The sequence below is a fragment of the Malaclemys terrapin genome, chromosome 6, assembly GCF_027887155.1.
Source record: "Malaclemys terrapin pileata isolate rMalTer1 chromosome 6, rMalTer1.hap1, whole genome shotgun sequence".
NCBI lineage: Eukaryota > Metazoa > Chordata > Testudines > Emydidae > Malaclemys > Malaclemys terrapin.
The window spans coordinates 47,401,848-47,425,296 of record NC_071510.1 but is presented as its reverse complement, the minus strand read 5'-3'; the positions used below and the strand labels follow the sequence as shown (position 1 = coordinate 47,425,296).

Sequence of the window (23,449 nt, the reverse complement as noted above, 5' to 3'; positions counted from 1 at the left end):
ATAGTAAAATGAAAGCATGGGGCTATCAATAGCACTGCCAGCCATAGACATCTTCTGATATGTTACCAGAGGTCAACTGAGTTTGAAAGTAGTTTGAGGACAGGGTATTTTTGAGCCAGATAAAGGACATGTCAGTGACCGCTTTTTTTTTTTTTTTAATAAAGACAATCTTGTCGTTTGTAAGTTTAGTCCCAGCCTTTCACCATAACAAGACTTTTTTCCAAGTGCTTATTATGTCATACTTTCACTTTTTTACAGAAGATAAAGGTGTTCAGATTACCATCCACAAAAGAGAAAGCTTTCAGTTAAAAATGTTGGTTAGTTGAGGAGCTTGTGTCAATCTACAGAAATCTGGCACATCCCTTGCCATGACTTTGTATTAAGAGATTCCCATCCTACTTTTATCTTGTTTCCCAAAAGTAAGGGCTTAGTCTATATCAGAATTAAAAAGCTTTTGAAATTGATTTAGTTTCATTAGTACAACTTTTCAGACCTAAGAGAAGCTGCTCTGTTCAGACTTTGCCTTCCTTATAAATTATGTAAGCCCCAAAAGGTGTAATGTATCACCTCCAACCCAAGACAGCAACGGGACACAAACAGCAGACAGACCCAATGATGCAGTACTTTGGCTGATCAGGGAATGAGCAGAAAGAAGCTCAGTTGGGATGGAGAACACGGAATTCATTGGGTACCAACTGGAGAGCGGAGGACAGAAGGTGTCAGTAATTTAAGCAACAATGTTAACTGGACTCAGCCATCAAAACTTTGTTTAGTGAAAGGTTTTGCATCACCCTCCCAATAAAGAAAAGCATCTTTTATTTGGGGGGAGAGGGGACAAACACATTGGTTCTGATTAAGACTCAAATGGATTAAAAATCATCTTCCTGAGTTTTAGTATGAGAACATTCCATCATGAATACCACATAGGATTGTGGTAGCTTTGCTTCAGTAGTGCCAAGCTTACCTCTTTGCCTAACTATATTGCATAACCCTAGCTATGCATGGAATTTTAAAGCTCAACACTGTTCTCTGCTGTCCTCCTTTCACGCTGCCACTTTTGCAGCTTTGGGCTCTATTCCCTCAGCTGAGAGAACATAACAAAACACTAATTCATCATTACAGCGACTGAAGGAGATTCATACATTATTTCATAATTAATATTTTCCACAATAGCTTAAAATTACAATATATAATTCACATGTAGCCAGACAATAGTTTTCCCCACTTTTTTCAAAACACTACTTGGGATGAATGAATAGGGTAAGCAGGTGATTCTACATCGCTATTGTGGATTATTAAACATGGTTATCAATGAACTTCCTCTGTCTGGTCTTATTTGCTAGTATTCAGATTATCCATCCAAAACATTTAAACCACAGGCACGCCAGCTCTCGATTTTTCTCATATCAGGTCATCAAATGCACAGGCATCATGTCATCTTCTAACCCTACTGCCTGAATCAACATGGCATTAACACAGCACAGTTTCAGTTCTACTGCAAGTGGTTTTTCCATCATCTCTATGGTGTTTACCCACTACAAATGATCATCTACCTCTGAAAAAAAAAAAAAATGAGAGGCAATTTGTCAATCTCCAAAACTCTTTGTCTAATCAGTCTTGCAGTGCAACTGGGATTTTTGAATAGTATGCAACATGGGATTTATAGGAGGATGCACTTCAAGATTCGTACCCTCTCAGGAAACTTCCATTAAATATATATCTTCGTATTCTGTCATTACATCTTGTAGCTTAGCAGGTGGTAAATGCCACTGGAACTGGGAAGTGTTTTGGCTGCCCCCCCCCCCACTTTTTTTTTTTAAATGAAGAAATCTGATCAATTTAAGATCAGGCATGTTCTGAGACCAAGCACTGATAGTAAATCTGTGTTCATGTTTTAGATCTTTGCATTTTCCTTGTACTTGTATGTTATGCTACAAAAAGGAAACATCTATTGGCTTATCTCAAATATGAAACTATTTCTGGATGAAAGGTGTGAAGGGTAAGAGCTTTAATTGTTCACAGATGCTTTACAGGTATTACATGGTGAGGCATTATTACTGCATATACGGTCTCCTTTTATATATGGGCTAAAATCTTCAAGTTTAGGTGAGGCACACAAATCTATATACAGGACACCTAAATAGCTTGATTTTTAGAGGTGCTGAACAGTGGGAGTTTCCAGTAGACTTCAACTGAGAGTTCTGGATGCTCAGCAACTCTGAAAAGTCAAGCCACTGACAAACGTCCATATGTGAATTTAGGGATCCAAGTTTGAAAATGGTTAGCAATAAATTTTAACTGGGCTTCAGCCTTTTCTTGTGTTCTATACTGTCTAAGCTTTATTCAGCTTCCTGATTTATCAGCTTTTCACAACTTTTAGTGAATCAGTCACAAACATTATCCTATCCCAAATCACTTTGCTCATGTCCGTAATTTCTCTGCCCTTAGCCAGGAACTTTAACTTTTTCTCAGATTACTATATGGATTCAGCTGGAACCTGTGTTTAGTTTTAAAACATAGGGAGTACTAACAATGGGTTAGCTTTTGGAGAGTTTCAAAACCTATTGTAATATGCCCTTAGCTTGCTTTTCTCTTCAGCAGATCTATCCATCCAAGTATTATAAATGTCTCTACCTCCTCTTCTTCTCCAAACAAGTATATACTAGCATTTTTGCTCCTCAGCTTTGAATTTTAGGAGAACCTTGAGAAGACGCTCCACCAACTATTTAAATTTCTTCCTCTCCCTAAGACTATTCATGCTTTTCCCAATTATTCTAGACAGCCTTACCCCACCTGTTTTTTTTTCTTTTTTTTTTTTAAAAAGAGATGCACTGTTCTTACAGGTTTTCTGAAACTATGAAGTTAGACAACTTGGGTAAAATTTTGAAAGAAAAAAAAAAAAAGAGCTTAAACTGTGTTAGGAGCCAAAGTTCCATTTTCAAAAGTGGGGTTTTGCTCTTAAGTTCCTTAAGAGCTCTTGAAAATTTTACCTTGTTTAATAGACTGGTTTGCTTTCATGACATAGGAAAGAGCTGCTACCTACAGACTAACATATTATTTCTGTACAAGATTTAGGAAGCAAATCAAATCTGGTTTTTATAACAAACTAAAACACCACACACTGAACAGTGTTATTTCCCCCCATCCCCTTCCCAAGACCCAAAAAGTCTTATACAGTTAAACATGACTTGTTAGACTAACTATAATAGCATCATCTAGGGACTCCCAACATCATCATGGAACTCTTTTGGAATTTTACTCATCGCTAGGTTCTTTATTTTTATATACAACTGCCTATTCAGAAAATATTTCACTTATTTTCAGAGGCATCTTAGTGCACACACATCCTGCAAAGCGTCTTAACCCATCTAGCACCATGTAGCCTAATTTTCAAGAAAGTAAATTCTTGTCAACCAAAAAATGTTAAGTGGATAAAAGATAATTGAGCCATACAGCTGTATCTGTCATCAAGAGAACAGCTTGAAGAGTTTTACCCAAATGATTTTCCTGCAAATATTTTGACAGTAGTGATCTAGCTAGAGAGATACACAGATTCATAAATTGCAATTTGGTTTCTTCAATTCAGATCCAGGGTGATTGTAATATTGAAATCCTTAGTAAAAAGAACCCATTATGGCAACTACTCCTTAAGTTGTTCTTTGACAAAAAATTAGCTTGCTTGGCTCCTGGCCAATGAACACCCCAGCCATCTTCTTGGGTTCCACAGCAGTGGAGTCAGTTCACTATTCCTAAAGGGATAACATAATTCCATTCTGATGGCTGTAGAATACCAAATTAAGTATGGATCTCTGTATATGGCAATCTAGGGACTCAGTAAATTCAGAGAATCCCTAGAGTTGGGTCCTTCACCTCCCATCTGATTGTCAGCAAGTTAGGAATGGAGAAGAATTTTAAAACGACAGCAGAACCAAAGTATCTGTCTCTCACTACTCTGGAAATGGAGGGGTCACGCAGATTTTAAATCCCCAGAACAAATCAACAAATTAAAAAGCCAAACAGGACTGAGGAAAATGAGGGCAACACTTTCCAAACAGATGATCATTGGGGCAGCTCCTTAAGGGTTTTGTTGTAAATTAAAGTCTCCCCATCCACAGATTTTTTTTTTTAAAACGGATACAAAAAATCCCAACCAACCAACCTGTCCATTTACTAGAATTGTAAGGTGAAGTAACTCTTCTGAACAGTCTGACATTAGCGAGTGGTGGGCCAAAGATATGCAGGAGAAGTTTCAGACTGGCTTGGGTGTTTTCGAGAAACAGAGATGGAAATTAAAATAGCTAGCTCTTAGTAAAAAGTGGTTACATATAGCTGGACCATGGCTGGACACAACAATCTCTTTCTACAATCTGGCTCTACTGTATTGCATTTATAATAGCCACAATATTACCTTTGCCATTTAAAAGAAAAAAATTATTCTTCACAAATTATGTTCAATCTGAACTCTGAAGGCAACAGTTTTTAAATTTACACATTATTTCTGAGGCATTTTAAAGGTTGGAGCCAAACTTATGTCAGCCATCTAACAAAGCACAGTGCCTCTATTTCAGCTGTGTACTACTCACTCAATGATTTGTCAGCTGGATGCAGAGACTGAGTGAGGGTAACCAGCCCTTAGAATTAACAATCATATTGATTTTTCCTTTTTTACATTTGTTAGAAGCCATGTTCCAGATGGTCCTGAAAGAAGTGAAATGCTTGTTAACATGTCCTCATGGTCTAATTTTCCATAGTACATCAGTCTATTTCTTCACTGCTGCATTTTTCACTGAGCCACTGGGATGCATTTTCACCTCTGTACCACCTGTCAATATCATCTTAAGATTTTTTTCTTCGGCTTTGAATATCATCCACAGCTTCAGTTTAGTGCCATCTGTTCTACACCTCAGAATTCCTGAACAGCTCTTTTCTTCAGACAAGTATCATTTGGATATATATATTCCCTACTGTGTTTGTATAATGTGGAAAGCACTACACAACCTCAGACTTCATTTAATGTTTCTCCATTGACTATTTTACTTACAATTCTTAATCCTTTCTTGTTTACATTATGAGACAACATGTACTGGATAGAGGCTACATATCTTTTGCTGTTGATTCTGAAGTAATAAAACATCAGGAAGAAACTGCATGAAGATAACACTAAATTTTCTGCACTGCTGACAATTTCCATTGTCCAGATGTATACCAGTAATGGACACCTTTCTGGAAAACTCTGTCCTGGGTTCAGCAGTCTCAGACAGGATAATGTCTGTTTCTAATATGGCAGTACATCTGCTGAATGAAGAAGAGGCCAGCCAATTTATTATTTCCTCCTGTGTCCATTGAAACAATATAAAAAAGTGTATCCCTTGTATAGTTTTGGCCACTTTGAGAGGGGGTAACCAGTACAGCCATATCCCTCAGGTTAAGTGTAGAACTCGCTCTCACTCTACCAGAATCCTTTAAAATGGAAGACATTTCACATGCAACCACTGCACATTGTTTTTCCTTCCCAGTCAGATCTCAACCATCACCCATGCTCACCTGAACCTCAAGGGATAGATACTCAGCACAGCTGACAAAGACTGGGAGCAGAAAGTTTGGAAAGACAGGGAGCAGAAAGGGCATAAAGTTAATAGGGGACGGGGGAGGAGGAGGAAGAGAGAGGCCAAGAAACTGCCCTAACCTATGCTGGGGGCTGTTTAAAAGCTGCTTTAAATGGCTAGCACTGGAAATCAAGAGGAGCACTGTATACTCCACTCAACCCCCAACAAATCCTCTTTGTGACTCAGAAGAAATCCTCAGCTGCCCTCAGAGCAGTTTATAGTGGCTTTGTGCTGCTGAGAAAATGCAAAACAAACAGCTACAGGCGGGGCCAACCATCTTGCCCCAGGAGCGAGAGATGGGCATGTTTAGAACGGTGTGGCTTTGTTCAGTTTTCATTCAGATCGGAGACTTATTGTAGTTTTGTGCATATAAATAATCAAAAAGATTTCCCAACCATAATTCAGTGTAGTACAGCAGAAATACTTACCAGGCCATTCTGCAAGGCTGCTGAATTGGTGGCACTTCCAGCACATGGCATATCACTGTGACCTGATGCCCCATGCATAGATGCAATTTTATTCTCATTCAGTTGTTTATTTAGCCAGGAAATTACTACAAGGAGAATAAAAATGCACGAAATGAACATTCAGCTCTACATAAAATGTAACAGATTTCTGATTTGTCTCATACAAAAATACAGGGAAGTATATTAGAGTAACTGAGGACTACAGATAGGACAATGAATTAATGCCTTAACTTTGAGGACACATGCAAGCAAGGCCAACTGACCTAATTTCAATATACTGTAAATGGAATTACACAGCATATGTATTTTCAGAAAGCCAACAGTAATCAAAATGCATTGGTCACAACATCCATCATATTGTATATTAAACATGCACACAAGTTATTTACAATATTAAGTGCTGAATTGAGGTTGATTGAAAGAAGTCAATTAAATGAAATTCTAGGGATTATCACCACATATAATGGGGATGCAATTGAACCCCATCCTACAGTGCTGAGCACTGAGTGTGAGGTGGTAAGCACCTTCAACTCCCATTGAAATCAATGTTCTTTGTTTCCTGATACCTAGGTCTTGGACAGGGTTGGAGTGGCAGAGTTGTTATTCAACCATCATTAATGTGACTTTGCACATATAAGTTTTATTAATTGTAATACTCTTTGTTTCCTCTTCCACACAGCTATATACTGTACCAGTCTTACAGTAAAAGTTTTGTACCAGATTCTGATCTCAGTTACTCTACTGACTTCAGTATGGTTAATCCATTTTTATAGTATTTTAACAAATCAGAACTTGACTCATGCCTCGATATGCACACAGAGAAATTCAATACCCACCTTTTCCAGTTCAAAGATCAAACTTTGCCCTTGAAATTGGTTTCAACTCATAACAGAGTGGAGAAGTAGCAAAACTAAAATGCCCATGGAATATAAAATGTTTTTAATAAGGCACAGGTTTTAGTTAGATAGTTTACATCATCATTCTAAAGGGTGCCTTTACTCTCCTTACCATTCTCATTAGTTTTCAGCAGCTGTTTGCTTTCTTCCAATTTCTGAACAGTGATGTCCAGCTGCTCTTGCAACTTAAAGACCTGGGAACAGTAATGAAATTATTTACTATAATTCATTAATCTGAGCAATCTAGTCTTCAAAAGAAACAAACAAAAAGTTAAAACTGGTACAATTCTTCCTCATTTAGCAACACCAATACCAACCTTTCTATTTCTACATTTTCCCCCATAACAGTCATTATGATACTAATAACACACACTGACAATTACAAGGGTTGGGGAGAGTCAGGTTATCAACCTGCCTTCCAGGAGATTGTAGTAAAGCTTGCATACTGTACGTAAACATTAAATATTTTGTACTTTTCCATGCAACATATATACACACAGACACTTACCTCTTCCTCTTTTTGTTGAAGGGCCTGTTTCACATTAAGCAGTTCCAATCTCTCCTTTTGAAGGGTTTGCTCTTTTTCCCCTAATATTTTTTCTTGTTGCAGTGTCACTGCATTTTTTAACTTCATCTTCTCCATTAGTTTCTTCATCTCTCCCTGGAGCTTTTTGATAATTTCATTAGCCTACCCACACCCAAAAAAATAAATAAACCCAAGTGAACAAACCTGCCCATCGATTAAATTTAATAAATGCTCATAAGTGTCTTACTTTCAGAAGTTCCTCAGAAATAGACTTCACAGTGGTTTCAAATTTTCCAATTTGAAGCTGTTTCATCTCCAGAGATTCTTCCAACTTTTTCTGAAAGATAGTTTTGTATTCATGACAGGACAATGTCAACATAACCAAATGCTGAAATTTAGTGGTGCTGGTGACTGCAAGACTCCAGGGATTAGTAATGGGAGAGAGTATGCATTTTATTTCTAGGTCACCAATTGAAATTAGTCCTGTTCAGTGGCAACCTTTGACAGCCTGTGAAGGAGATCTGGTTAACATAGGTGCCACTCTGTGGGTGGTATGGGGCTGGAGCACCAACGGGGAGGTGTTGGGGCAGGGAAATGTGGATGCTCAGCACCCATTGGCGGGCCCTGCCAATCAGCTCCTCCATCTCCCTTCCAGCGCCTCCCCCTTCCTCCCTCCCACTGCATCCCATCCACCGAGGATTAGCTGTTCAGCAGCAAGCAGAAGGCGCGGGGGGGAGGAGAGGAGCAGGAAGAGATGGAGCGAGGGTGGGGTGCACTTGGGGGCAGCAGCAGGAAGTGGTGTGGAGCGGGGGGGGTCAAGCACCACCTGGCCAATTAGAAAGTCGGTGCCTCTGCTGGTTAAAGTGTGTGTGTTTAAAAAAAAAAAAAAAAAGGGGGGGGGGGGTGGGAAGCGGTCGCGAGAGGGAGGGTCATCTGAAGGCTGTCTTGATAGGCCTCGTGGAGAACTGTCCCTCTCAGAAAGTACCATCACAACTGTCATGCTTGCTGGCAGATGTAGAAAGAGACCAGAGGTTGCACTTGCAAGGAAGACCTGGTGAGGAAGAGTCACTTTAGAGTAGATCTTCCATCTCAAGGTTAATGTACACAAGCAGGGCAGCATGGGGAAATGTACACTGCTGCTGCCTGGTCTGTAAATAGGACTTCAGTTTCCAAGGCTATCAATTCTTTCATGAGCACTGAATTCATTAATGTATTGTTTTAAAAAGTAAAATTAAACAAACCAATTTGACTGTAGCCACGTTGGACTGTTTCAAATTTAAAGGAAACGGTGTTTAAAAAAAATTGGTGGGAGCCGAGGGGGAAGAAAAGAATTATATCTATGTATATACACACACATAGGCCTGGTCTACACTAGAGCATTAGGTCAACATAAGGCAGCTTACATTGGCCTATTTATGTCAGCGTACACACTACAGCCTTGCTCCCACTGATGTAAGTGCCCTACTACACCAACATAATTCCACCTCCACCAGAGGCAAAGGGCTTATGTTGGTGTAGTTAGGGCGATGAAGTGCGTTACTTACATCGATTAGCTATCATTCTTTTAAATTTCATGGCTTCCCTTCCCCCACCCCCCAAGAATGGGGCAGCCACTCCAGGCATCCCAGCCCCCTACTGGGAGCACAGCTGCACCTGGTGGGGAGCTCCATGCTCAGAGTCCGGGTTGGTGAGAGCCTGGATGCCCCCCGTGCCCCTGGCTCCCCCACACTGGGAGCACAGAGCTGAGAAGCCTGGTGCGGCTGCCCCACTCCCAACGGTGAGCCAAGAAGCCCGGTGGGGAGCGGTAGCCAAGCAGAGAGGGGAGCAGGGAGCCAGGCTACCGGCGGGGATCTGCACACAGAGCAGAAAGCCCTGACTCTCAGCCCCCCACATTGCCCCTCTTAAGTCGGTGAGAGTGCTCCTAGTGAGGATGTGCACCACTGACAGAAGAAAGGCAGTGTGGACATGAACCACCTCAGTAATCACTGCAGTTGCTGTAAATTGACCTAACGTAGGTCAGCTTAAATTTATAGTGTAGCCATGCCAACATACACACCCTGACAAAAGAAGATTTTTTTGTTTTAAGCCATAATCCTCACATTAACACCACGTCATTTCAAAAACTGGTTTACTTTCTAAAGGAATATTTAAAGAAATCTTCAAGATGTGCATGTTTTACACTTCTAGGGAACATCTTTCAAGCCAGGAGTTGCTATTGCCAACCTTGTGTTCCTGTGCACTTTCACATACATCTGTGCTTCTTATTACTACTTGCTCTTTATCCTTCACTTCTTGTTCTAGGACTGCAATCCGTGTTCTTAGCTGGTTTAGGAGTTTCTCCTTTTCATGGCACTCTGTGTCAAGAGTTGAATTTTCTCTTCGGAGGGACAGAACTTCTTGTTTTGCCCTCTGATACTCCTATCAAATGAAGATTCAGGGGAAAAATAGAAAAAAAAAAAAACACAATAGAAGTCTTTACATTAAAGTGTTATGGAAGAATTTTAGGATGAGCAGCTGAGCAGTTCTCTGGGAGGACTGGAGAATTGTAGATGAAAAACTAATGAAAAATTACAATGAGCTTGGTCAGCTCTAGCCAAGGGATTAGCCCTTTAGACAGATTCACCTTCATTATATTTCTATTCTTCTCTAGCCAAAATTTTCCTCAGAGGCTATTAGCTTCTCTGCAAATCACTCTGGTCCAGTGTGGAGCCTCACAAAAACCTCCTTACACTTTTATGATAACTTACAGACCAATTGTAAATGCGTCTGAGGCAAGGACAGTGTTTTCTTGTATGTTTGTATAACACTTAGAATGCTTTGGTGCTAGCCAATTAATACCAATAATTAAACAGAGTCCTGTGGCACCTTTAAGGCTAACTGATGTATTGGAGCATAAGCTTTCATGGGTAAATACCCACTTCGTCAGACACATGACATGCGTCTGACGAAGTGGGTATTCACCCACAAAAGCTTATGTTCCAATACAACTGTTAGTCTTAAAGGTGCCACAGGACTCTGTTGCTTTTTACAGATCCAGACTAACACGGCTACCCCTCTGATACTTGACAATAATTAAACAGTTATACAAATGCACTAATAATAAAGATGCAAGAATAATGTAATGATCCTCACCTAATTATATGATTTTGTCTTTGAAAAATTGAACACCTGAGTGTCAATGCTTGAAGCAAATTACAGTTACTATAGTTTTGATTTCATTTGTCTGTGGAATTTGTAATCATATTTTACACAATAATAGAACTAAAAAAATGTCTAGTAGATTCTTAAGCAAACTTTTACAAAAGCACCATTTGGCCTTGCCTCAAAAGCAATACTACCTAGCCCTTGCAACATCTCTGCGTGAACAAGTGAAAAATAACTGTAGAATTCTATTCACAAGACAAGGAAAGAAACGAAACATCAGACGGGCAACATACCAATATTGCTACTGTGCTAATGGAGACCATTGGCATAGAGTAGAGGTCAGAGAAAATTGCACACAAACAGTTCACAGTGCAGTTTTGTTTGTGTTTTCCTGCTGTTACTATACTTTATTCTCAACAAATCCAATGATTTTTTCATTATTCTTCTTTTATTATGGAGTAACCTGTTCATTTTATGGCTGTATTGTGTTATGCAAATGGAGCGGGGAAAGTTCATCTGTACGGATTTCAGAATAATTCTCATCCATCTTGTCATATGCCTTTGGTTAGGCCACCTCCTCCTACATGCAGGGGCGGCTCCAGGCACCAGTGCATCAAGTGTGTGCCTGGGGCAGCAAGCTGCAGGGGGTGGCCTGCTGGTCGCCATGAGGGCGGCAGTCAGGCTGCCTTCGGTGGCGTGCCTGAGGGAGGTCCGCTGGTCCCATGGTTTCGGTGGCAATTCGGCGGCGGGTACGCCAAAGGCGCAGGACTGGCGGACCTCCCACAGGCATGCCGCCAAATCTGCGTTACCAGCAGACCTCCCACAGGTGCACCGCCGAAGGCAGCCTGACTGCTGTGCTTGGGGCGGCAAAATACCCTGTCTACACGCAAATGTTTGTGAAAAGAAAAGAAAAAAAAAATAAAATCCTTTTACTAACTGCAAACAAGTGTGTCTCTCTCTCTGGTCAATTAAAATATAATGGAAGAGGAATAATTGTACATATGGCATGTATAACAACTAAAGAGACAACATCTTGTTCAATTCACTGTAATGGAAGCCTACTACCACTGCTAATGGTATATAATGATAGTACTACATTAAAAGAATTAGATTAACTAGCAGGTAAAAAATGTGGTGCCTCAAACAGTGTCATGGCGCGTGAAAGTTGGTAGGTCGGAGAAGGAGGCTGAATATCTGTCAATGAAAGGAGGATTTCAGCAGAGGAAAGAGAATTAATTCAAAGAACATAACAATGGGCCCTGCCATCTTCTTCTCCTTAGTGACCCCTCTTATCTTAAAGAGATCCAGGGCTTAACAACAGTGATGGGTTTCTGATTGTGCATATCCTTTACCTGCAATACAGCATGGAGCTCTCCAAAGCTTGGATCATGCAAGACTAAATCAGGTCTTATGAAGTTGGGTATTTTTTAAACCACCACCACTCTGGTTAGAAAATGCAAGTTTTTAGCAGGAAGGAGTTAGAGTGAAAACCAGAGAAACCCACCTCAGCCAATAGCTCAGGGTTGGGAGGCAAGGGGCAGGAAAAGCGACAGATAGACCAACCTTCCTCAGAATAACCAATGGCCTTGTGGTTAGGGCACTCATTTGGGATGTGGGAGACCTAGGTGAAAGTCCTTGCTCTGGCTGGCTCAGCGTAGTTTTTCCATCCCATGTCACTTCAAAATCAGACAGAGCAGGGACTTGAACCCAGGTCTCCCATGAGTGCCCTAACCACCAGGCTCCTGGCTATTCTGAAGTAGGTCTCTCTAGATCTCACTCATTTTTTGCAAAAAAATTGGAAGGTCCCTACTTTGTCTTGATGTGCAAAAGGAAAAAATTCCGAAGTTGTGAAAACTTTCACAGAACAGGAAACATTTCCTGCCCAACTCCACTCATGAGCTCTAGGGACTGGAAGGCCACAGCCTCTCCAGCGACACTATTCAATGTAGTGCTGCTGTTCAGCAATGATGCAGCTGGTCTCCAAGTTTCACTCTCACTGCTAAGTGTATAGTGGAAGCGGCCACACCTATATCATTGAAATAACATCATAGCCTTACAGTACCCTTGATTATCCAGATCACTTGGGCACACATTATCGGAACTTTAATGACTTTTCATTATAAATAGAAGATGATGGTATGATCTAAAACTCTGTTACTGTAATAAAGAACAGTAGATTTAGACAATCAAGATTGTACCGGGTATGTTTAGTGATCAAGCATGTTGTAATAAAATTTGCAATTTAGACTTCAATAAACTATACCTATGCAAAAAAATAATTATTGCTGAATTGAGTCAAAAATATTTGGCAGGCCTTAAAAGAGAATCCCAATGCCAGATGTTGAGAAGGTGTTCACATAGGCAGGTTTCTCTATTTCTTCCCTATCCATTTCAAATAGAAGTTTCTAGAAACAATGCCAGAGAAATGGGGAAGATAAAACCCAATTTTCCTGCTGCTGCCTATAACTCAGACACTCAATGTCAGTCTGATTATCTTGCCTAACAATATGGCTGACCAGGGCACTGCTACATGAGAGGTAACACTGCATGAAAGCACTGAATTCAGTATTAATTCAGAATTTTGCTAGGCACTTTACAGAACAAATCCAGTGATTATAAGCTCTTGGGCAGGGATCAATCTAATTTTAAATAGTAGCAGGATAGATTCTATTTAGATTTTTAAAATGTTTTTGCCAAGGACTGTGAGGAATGAAAAGTTTAATAGTTTCCCCCTCCCTCATGTCTTTTGTTTTTTGGGGGACACCCAAATAGTTTGCCAGGTCATATCTGAAAGTTTTGTTGAGAAGAACAAAAATTAAACTTTAAGTCAGCTGGAGACCATCTCTTTTTACACCAGGGTACCAGAGATCATGCTCAGGGGAATTCCTTTTGCAAAGTTAGCAGTGACACTATCAGGGTCTGCAAGGTCCACAAAACATTAATGCCTGTTCATTCTCTTCCACAAAAAAACACCCACACCATTAACTAACTCTTATCTGCCATGCTCATACCTTACTGCACATTAATATGAATGAACTACACAATTTCAGTTCATCAACAATGTAACCATACGTCACTTACTTTCAGAATCTTTCCCAAACATTCTTGTTCTGTATTACAAGACCACCAGGTTTTCCTCTAGCTTTTTTGTAAATGTCAGCAAAATGGCCAGCTGACAGGCCACTGACCAGTTCAGCTGACAGAAAGCATGTTGGGTATATACACATGTGCACTTCAGGAATGATGTCCTCTCTCACATGAGTGTTGCAGCCCTGATCTACATGAAGCCTTTCAAAAACTAACCCTTAAACTCACCTCATGCAAACTCAGATCCACAGAGTCCGAGGCTCTGGGCGTTGCTTTATTAGGTGAGCCTACAAGCAGCTACTGTAGCTGATTTTGTAGGGTGGAAACCCTGACCCCTCTCTCAACAAAAGAAAGATTTTTGTCTTCCCTTTGGTACCCTGCCCATGGGTTTTTGTCACTGAAGTATGAGCTCTGGCCCACGGTTATTACCAAGTTAATAGGCAACATCTTCAGGTTTATTACTAAATGAACACTTCATTCTCACTGGCTAGTGAATACCTCTGAACTATCCATTTATATACAGTAACTCCTCACTTAACGTTGTAGTTAGGTTCCTGAAAAATGCGACTGTAAGGGGGGGAGGGGGGGGAGGGGAGAAAGCGTTAGGTTCCAGGGATTTTTTTTTTCCAACCAGACAAAAAACATACGTGTGTACACACACACACACACACACTGGGACACAGCAATGATGATTGTGAAGCTTGGTTGAGGTGGTGAAGTTAGAGGGTGGGATATTTCCCAGGTAATGCCTTACTGCTAAATGATGAACTAGCATTGGGCTGAGCCCTCAAGGGTTAACACATTGTTGTTAATGTGGCCTCACACTCTACAAGGCAGCACGAATGGAGGGAGGGGAGACAGCATGGCAGACAGAGACAGACACCCTGTGTGTGGGAGAGAGAGAGAGAGAGAGATGTGCATTGCCCCTTTAAGTACACTGACATCACTCTAAGTACATTGCCTTTAAAAAGATCAGGAAGTTGAGACAGCAGCTGCAGCCAGCAAGCTCTCTCCATCCTGAGCCCTGTCCTGTCCCCACCCTGCTCTATATGGAGAAGGGGTAAGCCGGGGGCAGGAGTAGGGGGGGAGGGGGATACCCTGACATTAGCCCTGCCCCCTGCCTCTCCGCACAGCAAGCAAGAGGCTCCCGGGAGCAGCCCCGAGGCAGAGGGCAGGAGCAGCACGTGGCAGTGGGGTGGGGAGGGACAGCTAAACTGCCGGCACTGGTAGCCTGCTGGCAGGGCCGGCTTCAGGCACCAGCCCACCAAGCATGTGCTTGGGGCGGCACCTGGGGGGGGAGGGGGCGGCACAACGCTCTGGCCCGAGAGTGGGGCCACGACCGGGCTCGCCGCCCTCCCCCCGGCGCTCCAGCTGGTCGGGAGAGCGGGGCCCCGGCTGGGCTTGGCGCCCTCCCCTGCCATGCTCCCCGCCGGGAGGTGGAGGGGGGGTAGCGGGAGGCTTTTTTTGCCTGGGGCAGCAAAAAAGCCAGAGCCGGCCCTGCCTGCTAGGCGGCTGCTGCACTGGGAACTTAGGGGAACGGGGAGATGAAAGGGGGACTGCTGGTCCACCCTGGTTCCAAGCCCCCACCAGCTAGCTCCAATGGGCTGCTCTTCCTGCAAGCAGTGGACAAAACAGGCGGCTGCCAAACAATGTTATAAGGGAATATTGCACAACTTTAAACGAGCATGTTCCCTAATTGATCAGCAACATAACAACGTTATGAAACAACGTTAACTGGGACAACTTTAAGTGAGGAGTTACTGTACACACATGGCAAGGATGACTCCTACAGTATAAGACCCTATCGTTCCCCCATGCTTCAATAAAGGTGTTAGAGAAATAGCTTATATGGCAACACAGAAAACTTTAAACAAACATTCCTAGAATTTATAAGAGCTGATTATTTTGGAATTAAATTTGATCTAACCCAAATTCAATAGTACTACTAAAGGGTTTGATTTGACTTATTTTTAGTTGAATATTAGTAAGAATATATTAGCTTTGGTGATTGTTCTCTTGATTTGATTTAAGTATTTTAATTTAGAAAAAAACAGTCACATATCTTTCAATAAGCATTGTGGGTCCCTAACCTTTGAGGACCTGGCTTAACCTAAAAGCCTCTCCCCCGAGTTAGCCTTTGGTTCCCACAAATGGTTTATCTCCCTCCCTCCTTAATTAAAAGCAATCTCTTCCTTAAATTAAGTTGTATTTAATATGAAGCAATAGCACAGAAAGAGGAGTAAATGTTTAGGCAAATAGCTTTGATAAAGGTATAGGGATGGGGCATTCTGAGGGCAATAGCCAGTTACCTTGCAGGGGTTTGTTTCTGAATAACCCTCAGCAATTATCCAGCTATACAGTGCTTATGCAAATAGATTTTCCTGAGCCAGAGTGCAAAGATTTGCATAATAGAAATAAACATACAATTATGGTCAATAATTACACAGCAGTTACGTTTGGGTTGGAGGAAACATTTCAATACAGACTGTATTTGAAGTCAGAACTACTTATGTAGCAATTTTATATGCTTTATTTATTCTCCCCTCCTCATCATACACACAAAGGTCTTGTAGAGCTCCCAGAACTACTCTAGAGCAAGCTGTAATAATATCTTAAGGTTGGGATATCCCATCCTAAGTGTATCAAAATAAGGAGCCAGATCCTTAGCTGGTGTGAACTGGCAGAGCTCCAATGACTAAAGTGAAGCTATGCTGATTTACATCAGCTAAATATCTGACACAAAAAGACTTAAATTTACTGGAATTCATTAAGTGAATTGATTTTTAAAGGCAAAAATGTTACCAGTAACACAACTTTCAATTCCCCAATAAGCATACCATTTATTACACTACTTTTACTATACCTCTTCAAGTCCTGCAAATTTGGATTTCAGCTCCCTTATAGAAGATTCAGACTTGTATTTTTTCTCTGTGAGATCCTTATTCATAGTTTCAAATTCAGATACCCTGGTTTCTAAGTGATGTACTTTTCTGTTGCAAGTTGCTTCCATCTCTTTCTTTTGCTGTTCATGCTGAAGCTGGTACTGTGCTTGAATCTTAAGCAGGAAGACAAGGATATTAATCATGCATATATACAGCATACAGACAAACATCTGATTTTACATACAGATATATTAATTTAAAATTCAATTAAATACAGTTAAAGAAAAAACGCACACCAGGCTCACAAGAGATACAAACAATATTAAAACTCAACATTTATACATTCCCCCTTCACTGTAGAGTTCAGGGAGTCTTTTTTTTTTTTTTTTTTCCAGAAGATGCTATTAGATGAGGGACTATTTACTTCAACAGATTGCCAAGAAGTACTCTTGCATATCTATGCTATAGATTGGAAGTATTCGATCTATAGGTTACTCTGGTGCTGCTCTACCTGAGCCAGATGCCTATATTTCTACTTACCCGTAGCACTTTCTCCTTTTCTGCTGTGATTTCTCGGGAGTACTTGTTAGTCAATGAAGTGGTCTGTGATGTCCATTCATTTTGCAGTTTATCCAGTTCCTTACTTTTTTCTGCCAAAGCCTGAAAAAAGAAAAAAAAAAAAATATCACATGCTGATTTCTGTTTGTATAGCAGTAACTTTTTTTTTTTTTTTTAAGTCAATTTGGTATAGATTTAGCACCACACTTTCAGGGTTTGTTTGGTTTAAAATAAAGGCTGCTTCCTACCTGCTGTGTTACAGTTAGTCTTTTTGAAAGTCCCTCTTCTGATCTGTGTAGCTTATCTTCCAACATACTGTTTTCCATCTATTAAAAAACACCAAATCCCCACAAACTATATTATAAATTATTAAGCAGTCCACGCTAAAATTAGATTTTTCCTTTATAATAAGAACCTTTACCAATATGTAAAATGACCATATTACTACTATCAGTGGTGACAGTATACAATAATTAGGAAGTCTCCTTCCAAACCACTAGCAAAATAAAAAAAAAAAATCATTACACTTTCTACACAGCAAATATTGTAAGTAATATGTCAGTAAGTTATATGATTGAGGAAGCAGGAAGGGAGGAAAGAAATTTGCTCACAATATTGTAATGGGTTTGATTTAAACAGGAAGATCTCTAAAGCACTTAAATATTTTTTATTTTCCATGCAAATTTGCTGGTCTTGTGTATTTATTTCTCTGTTTCTTCTAGAAACAGAATACTTTTGCCTAACTTCAAACCCACTTGTTCATCATAGTTTGAAATTTATACTCAGCTGTTACTGGAGTCACACTCCACTTAAGAGATTTTAAAATAGCAGATGGGTGGGGGGAAAATATCCTTAGGAAGCAAACAGCATATACACCATCTGCAAAGGACTTACTTGTGCCAGCCTAGATTTAGAGAGGAGGGAATTCTGTCCCATAGCACAAACTTCCCTTTAGCTACAAATTATCCTCATTGGGAGTTGAGGGAAATTCATTAGCTTAAGATCCAGGAAGGAGTTTTGAACTAATTATAGGTTTAACACATTCAGCATCTCTAGTTTTTCCCTCTCATAGTATAGTTTTCAAACCACTGCAGTCTAGTTATACCAGGCAGGCCTATTAAATGGAAACTTTCTAACGTTACTGTTTATTATTTTCAAGCATAAATATACAACAAGATAAAAACTTGTATTTATATACATCTAAGACATTAGGCACAATTTTCATCTAATTTAAACTGGTAACAAAACAAACAAACAAACGGCAACTCTCTTGAAGTCACTTGAGTTAGCCTGATTCTCATCTTGGGTGTTACTGCTTATACATATGGTACATGCACATAGCACCAGCTTAGCAATAAGAGCTAGCCAGTGTACTAATCATATGCTTTAAATATCCTTCTAATTTGGTGCCTGATCTTGGAATCGGATTTGCATGTGTGGACCATTACCCCTACTGGGAAACCCATTCAATGGGGCTCTACATGGAAGGATGAGCCTTCATGGATTGTACCAAGGTTCAAGGCTCATCTTGTTCTATCTGATCTATTAAGGTTTTAATTGATAGTGTTTGTGTTTTTTCTTAATAAAAGAAAGACTTAAAGCGAACCTTTAAATTTTTAATGCAGACGGCAAGATATTTCTTGATGTCACTGTCACTTCCTGCCAAAAGCTTTAGAGACAAGTGAGTGAGATGTTTGAATGGATTGGTTTCCACTACATTTAAACATGCAGGCATGCAATCCAGTGCTGGGGAAGATGTTACAAGTTGAATTAAAAACCTATAAACACACCAACAAAAGACAAGTGTTTAAAACAACAGTCTCTTGAATTAAAAAGGTTACAGCCATTTAAACTTCACTGTCTCCCTGGGCTTCTCCCACCATTATTTTATAGCTACACTGAGACATCTGAGAATTCAACCAAGAGCCTCCTCTTGATCAGCTCTCAACATTCTGGCCACCAGAATGGACAATCGCATCAATTAGGAAAATTATTTGAACAACAATGTTGACTGTCTAGACAGGTAGCTAAATTATGTTCAAATCTGGTAATGAGAAAGCCATTTTTAAACTGTGTTTTCAAATGAGTTTTAGACCCAGCTTTCTCCAGTACAGACAGACCCTAGATGTGCTGCACTAATCAAGGAACAAGAAGTACAAAGTTGTTCTATCTACATGAGAAATAAACTAGAGCAGTGCTTCTCAAAGTCGGGCCGCCACTTGATCAGGGAAAACCCCTGGCGGTCCGGGCCAGTTTGTTTACCTGCCGCGTCCACAGGTTCAGCCAATCGCGGCTCCCACTGGCCATGGTTCGCTGCTCCAGGCAAATGGGGGCTGCGGGAAGAGCGGCCAGCACATCCCTCAGCCCGCGCTGCTTCCCGCAGACCCCATTGGCCTCGAGCGGAGAACCGCGGCCAGTGGGAGCCGCGATCGGCTGAACCTGTTGACGCGGCAGGTAAACAAACTGGCCCAGACCGCCAGGGGCTTTCCCTGAACAAGCAGCGGCCCGACTTTGAGAAGCACTGTACTAAAGGAAAACGTGTTTTTCCCCTCCCCCCCCAAACTGAGTTAGCTTACATGATTTGATGCACTACTTAACATCTAGCATACACAGTTTAACACAATAATAATAGTGCTGGGTACAATGTTGTAGCCCCTCAGGATTTGTCTTCATTAGAATAAAGGTGTATTGTGTGTTTATTAACACATGGTAACAAGGTAAAATTCTAGTAAAAACAAGACAATTGTAGTTTTAACATATGCTAGCAGGTCAAGGTAAAACCTAGATTCTCCCTTTGTGTTTACCTCAACCTGCTAACACACATGAAGACTAAAAGCCTTTAGGCCTCATCTACACCACAGTTCTTTTTTACAGTTAACTCAAGGGAGCTAATGCATTTGAAAAGGCTAGGATAGATATTCCCCAAACATCTGTTCCAAGATACAATGCATAAGGGCACCATGAAAGATGGCATTCAGGGTATGTCTGCACTCCAACTGGGAAATGTGATTACAGCATTAAAGTTAGCTCAAGTAACAAAAGCGATGAAGCAGCAGCAGCCCGGGCAATGGTACTTGAGTACTCACCTATGGACACGGGCAGGCAGGACTAGCTCATGCATCTGCCTATGCTGCCACACCTTCACTGCTATTGTTAGTTGAGCTAGCTTTGATGCTATAATCACACCTCCTGATTGCAGTGGAGACATACCCATAAATGCTTACGCACAAAGCTGAGAACAGGTAATCACACAAACTGAGAGGAGCTCAGATAACAAGTAAGAGAGGGCAGAGTTATGTAGAACTTTGAAGATGTAACTAGATGATTTAATCTGATTCAACAGTGAATGGGGAGAAAGTGGAAGAGTTGAAAGTGGGCAGTAACATCATCAAAACAAGAGGCAATGAAAATGGCCTTAGCTGTAATATCTTGCAGGGAGCAGACCGGGACAATGTGGATTTCAAGGAGACCAGAGAGGAAGTTGTTGCAGTAGGCAAAGTGACATACAGTGAGGGCCTGAATGAGAGATTTGTTTGAGAGGATGGAAAGAGAAATCTTGGAAAAGCTGAGGAAGAAGTGGCAAGATTTAGATATGGCCTGGATATGAGGCAATGGAGGAATCAAGTCAATATCCACATTGCAGTCCTGAGTGATGGGGAGAATGGTGGTGTTGACAGGGAAAGAATTTTAGTTCTTAAATTACCAGGACAGCAAAGCGGTCTTCCTCTACCATTTTTTCTTAGCAGAGTTAAGGAACATTTCAAATACAAAACCACATGAACAGCTCCCCTGGCTACCTCTATCGCTGGCACTTGTAAAGGCATTACTCATCATCACCACGCTATCCAAGCACCCATACAACCAACTGTGAGGGTTGCAGTGAAATGCTCCCTCAGGTAAGAATTTCCATTTATTGAATGCTTCTTTCTAATCCAAATTCTATCAAAATAATGAAACTGCCCTTACCGAGGCACTTGTTTTCCTTGTTCCAAAATGCATTGTTCTAACAAATCAATGAATTTCTGGGGAAAAGCTGAAAAATCTACAAGCAATCCTTGTTGGCTCTTTAAACTGCAAAGGAAACAAAAGGATGGCAAAGGTAACAGTCAAGGGAAAACAATCTTTATTCTGAAACATTGTCAGTCTAAAAAACATATTAGCTTTTCTAAATGAGATCTGGGTGGTAGTTCTATTTTATTCAAACAACATTTTTTTTTTTTGTCATTAGCAATTTCCCTTAGTTGGGCAGTTTTTCCTCTGTACTCTCTTACTAGGAGGTTTCAGTTTCTTCCCTCCTATTAAAGTAGGATCTGGATAGTAAATGAGACAGCCATATCTTTGAGAACACACACAAAGATAGTTACTACAAAACAGTTTAAGAGAAAAGCATCTTATTTCTTTTTTAATACCAATGCCCGCCCTTATGTAAAAAGCCACCAGACACTGACTTTACTAAAGACAGCAATACTATATGCACCATAACTTCAGACACTACATGAACAAAACTCAAAAGTTCACAAAATTAATTTTTAACAGCATAAAACAGAACTTTCAAAGAACCGAATTCATTCTGTTAGGCAGCGTATCTAACATTGTAAAAAGTTATCCTTGTTAACAGAAGTTTTACATTATTAATACAATACTTTAAAGAAGGATTATCATCTCATTTCCTATAATTATACTCCTCTACGACACAAAGAAATCTTTCAGAACAGAATCTGCTTCCAAACTCAAATGCTGACACGTATACCAACCAGTAAGTACATTATATTAAAATGACAATACAATGCAGCTGGTATGTAAACTACAAAGAGTTTATAGCAACATAAAATATTGTACATATTTGATCTTAAAACAACGTTCACAATGATAGCAAGTTCCATTGTTTCCTGGATAAAAGCAGCAGATAGCAATTACCTCTGAAAATCTTCCTCTCCTATAGCAACAGAATACAAGAATAATGGATCTGCATCATCTGTAATACGCACAGTAAGTTCCTGTCAAAGTTAGGGTAGAATTATATTAACATTATTTGTTGAACATTATGGTGCCAAGCGGCATGCTGTTAAAGTATACAGGAGACACGACACAAAAAAATTTACATTTACAAAAAAGACAAATGTACTACAATTAAGATACAAAGTACAAGGTGACTAAAGTGGTGCTTTTATCACACCTTTGGTTCAGACTTTTTTTTAATTTGGTAAATAATAGCAGATATTAGTGGTGATTCACATTGACAAGTGTAGTCAAGTTTATCTAAAATGTGCATTTTAAATCATCAGAATAATATTTTGTATGATCCCTAAACACATCATGGTACATTTAAACACAAGATTATATGTTTATACAGAGATTTACAAAAAACGTTTCATAGCACCTTATAGAATCTTAAGCAATGCAAAAAGCAAAAAAGCCTGTGTCACTGCATCAAGGCAGTTTACATTCTGTTTTAGCACACAAAAGATAGCAGATATACAAAAGAGGATTTTTTGATACAGAGCATACCTTCTTATGGATAGGACTTGATGATGTACAAGTTTCAACAGTTAGCCTTATATCAGCCCTCCTGCAATATAAATAGAGACTCTCACACTCAACAAAAGACATTTCATCAAAAGGTTTAGATTAACATTTGAACTCATGCTTTCTACAAACGTATTGTAACATGGTGTTAAAAAAACCAACACACACACACACACACACACGTACTACAGTTCCATTCCTGCTAGGAATAAAATTATGTATGGCTAGACAAATTTATAAACATTTGAGTGAAGTTGCAAATGCCTAACCAGTCAATAGGTTTAGTAATCAATATTTAATGAAGACTGACATCTCTCAGTGCACAAAGTTAAGCACATGCAAAGAGTCTTTTCAGAATTGTTGCCCTATTTTGTACCATAGTTACCAGCACAACTTAATCCTCTGTATTGTTTCTATCTACAAATACTCTTTCAGACCTAATACTTTTAGATTTCCGTGTACTGCAATATTAACTGTTTCTGGTTTTCATTGTGGGTGTTTAATTCTGGCTAGAGTTGTAGTCATGAGTCCATGGACTGAAGAGATTCTTCAACCATTACAACTTTTTTCTTAAGTTCAGAAATAAATGGGACAAAGTTTCAACTTTTTATCAATACTTTCTTCTAATGATTTAGTAGCCTATAAAACTGCTTGGAATGAACTCTCAGGAGTTACTTTTTTTATTATTTTATTTTTATTAAATAAATCTTCCTTAGTACGGAGTATTCACACTCTCAGAGGAATGGGGAGCCTCTAC

The 23,449-nt window shown here is 40.0% G+C and overlaps 1 protein-coding gene across 4 annotated transcripts in view; it reads right to left on the bottom strand.

The window, feature by feature from the left end:
* Positions 1–23,449, bottom strand: part of LOC128839339 (spindle assembly abnormal protein 6 homolog) — a 47,333-nt gene that overhangs the window by 9,208 nt on the left and 14,676 nt on the right. For 2 of the 4 annotated variants that reach the window (XM_054032245.1, XM_054032247.1), the window contains exons 2-14: positions 22,675–22,735; positions 22,084–22,163; positions 21,133–21,237; positions 18,773–18,944; positions 17,415–17,492; positions 17,149–17,268; positions 16,590–16,781; positions 9,719–9,913; positions 8,481–8,546; positions 7,743–7,832; positions 7,478–7,657; positions 7,082–7,163; positions 6,035–6,159 (exon numbers count right to left, since the gene is read on the bottom strand). In XM_054032245.1, coding sequence (XP_053888220.1) covers positions 6,035–6,159; positions 7,082–7,163; positions 7,478–7,657; positions 7,743–7,832; positions 8,481–8,546; positions 9,719–9,913; positions 16,590–16,781; positions 17,149–17,268; positions 17,415–17,492; positions 18,773–18,944; positions 21,133–21,237; positions 22,084–22,163; positions 22,675–22,735 — 1,546 coding nt within the window. The remainder of the gene's footprint in view (positions 1–6,034; positions 6,160–7,081; positions 7,164–7,477; positions 7,658–7,742; positions 7,833–8,480; positions 8,547–9,718; positions 9,914–16,589; positions 16,782–17,148; positions 17,269–17,414; positions 17,493–18,772; positions 18,945–21,132; positions 21,238–22,083; positions 22,164–22,674; positions 22,736–23,449) is intronic. The other 2 variants (XM_054032246.1, XM_054032248.1) reach the window with 1 other exon arrangement.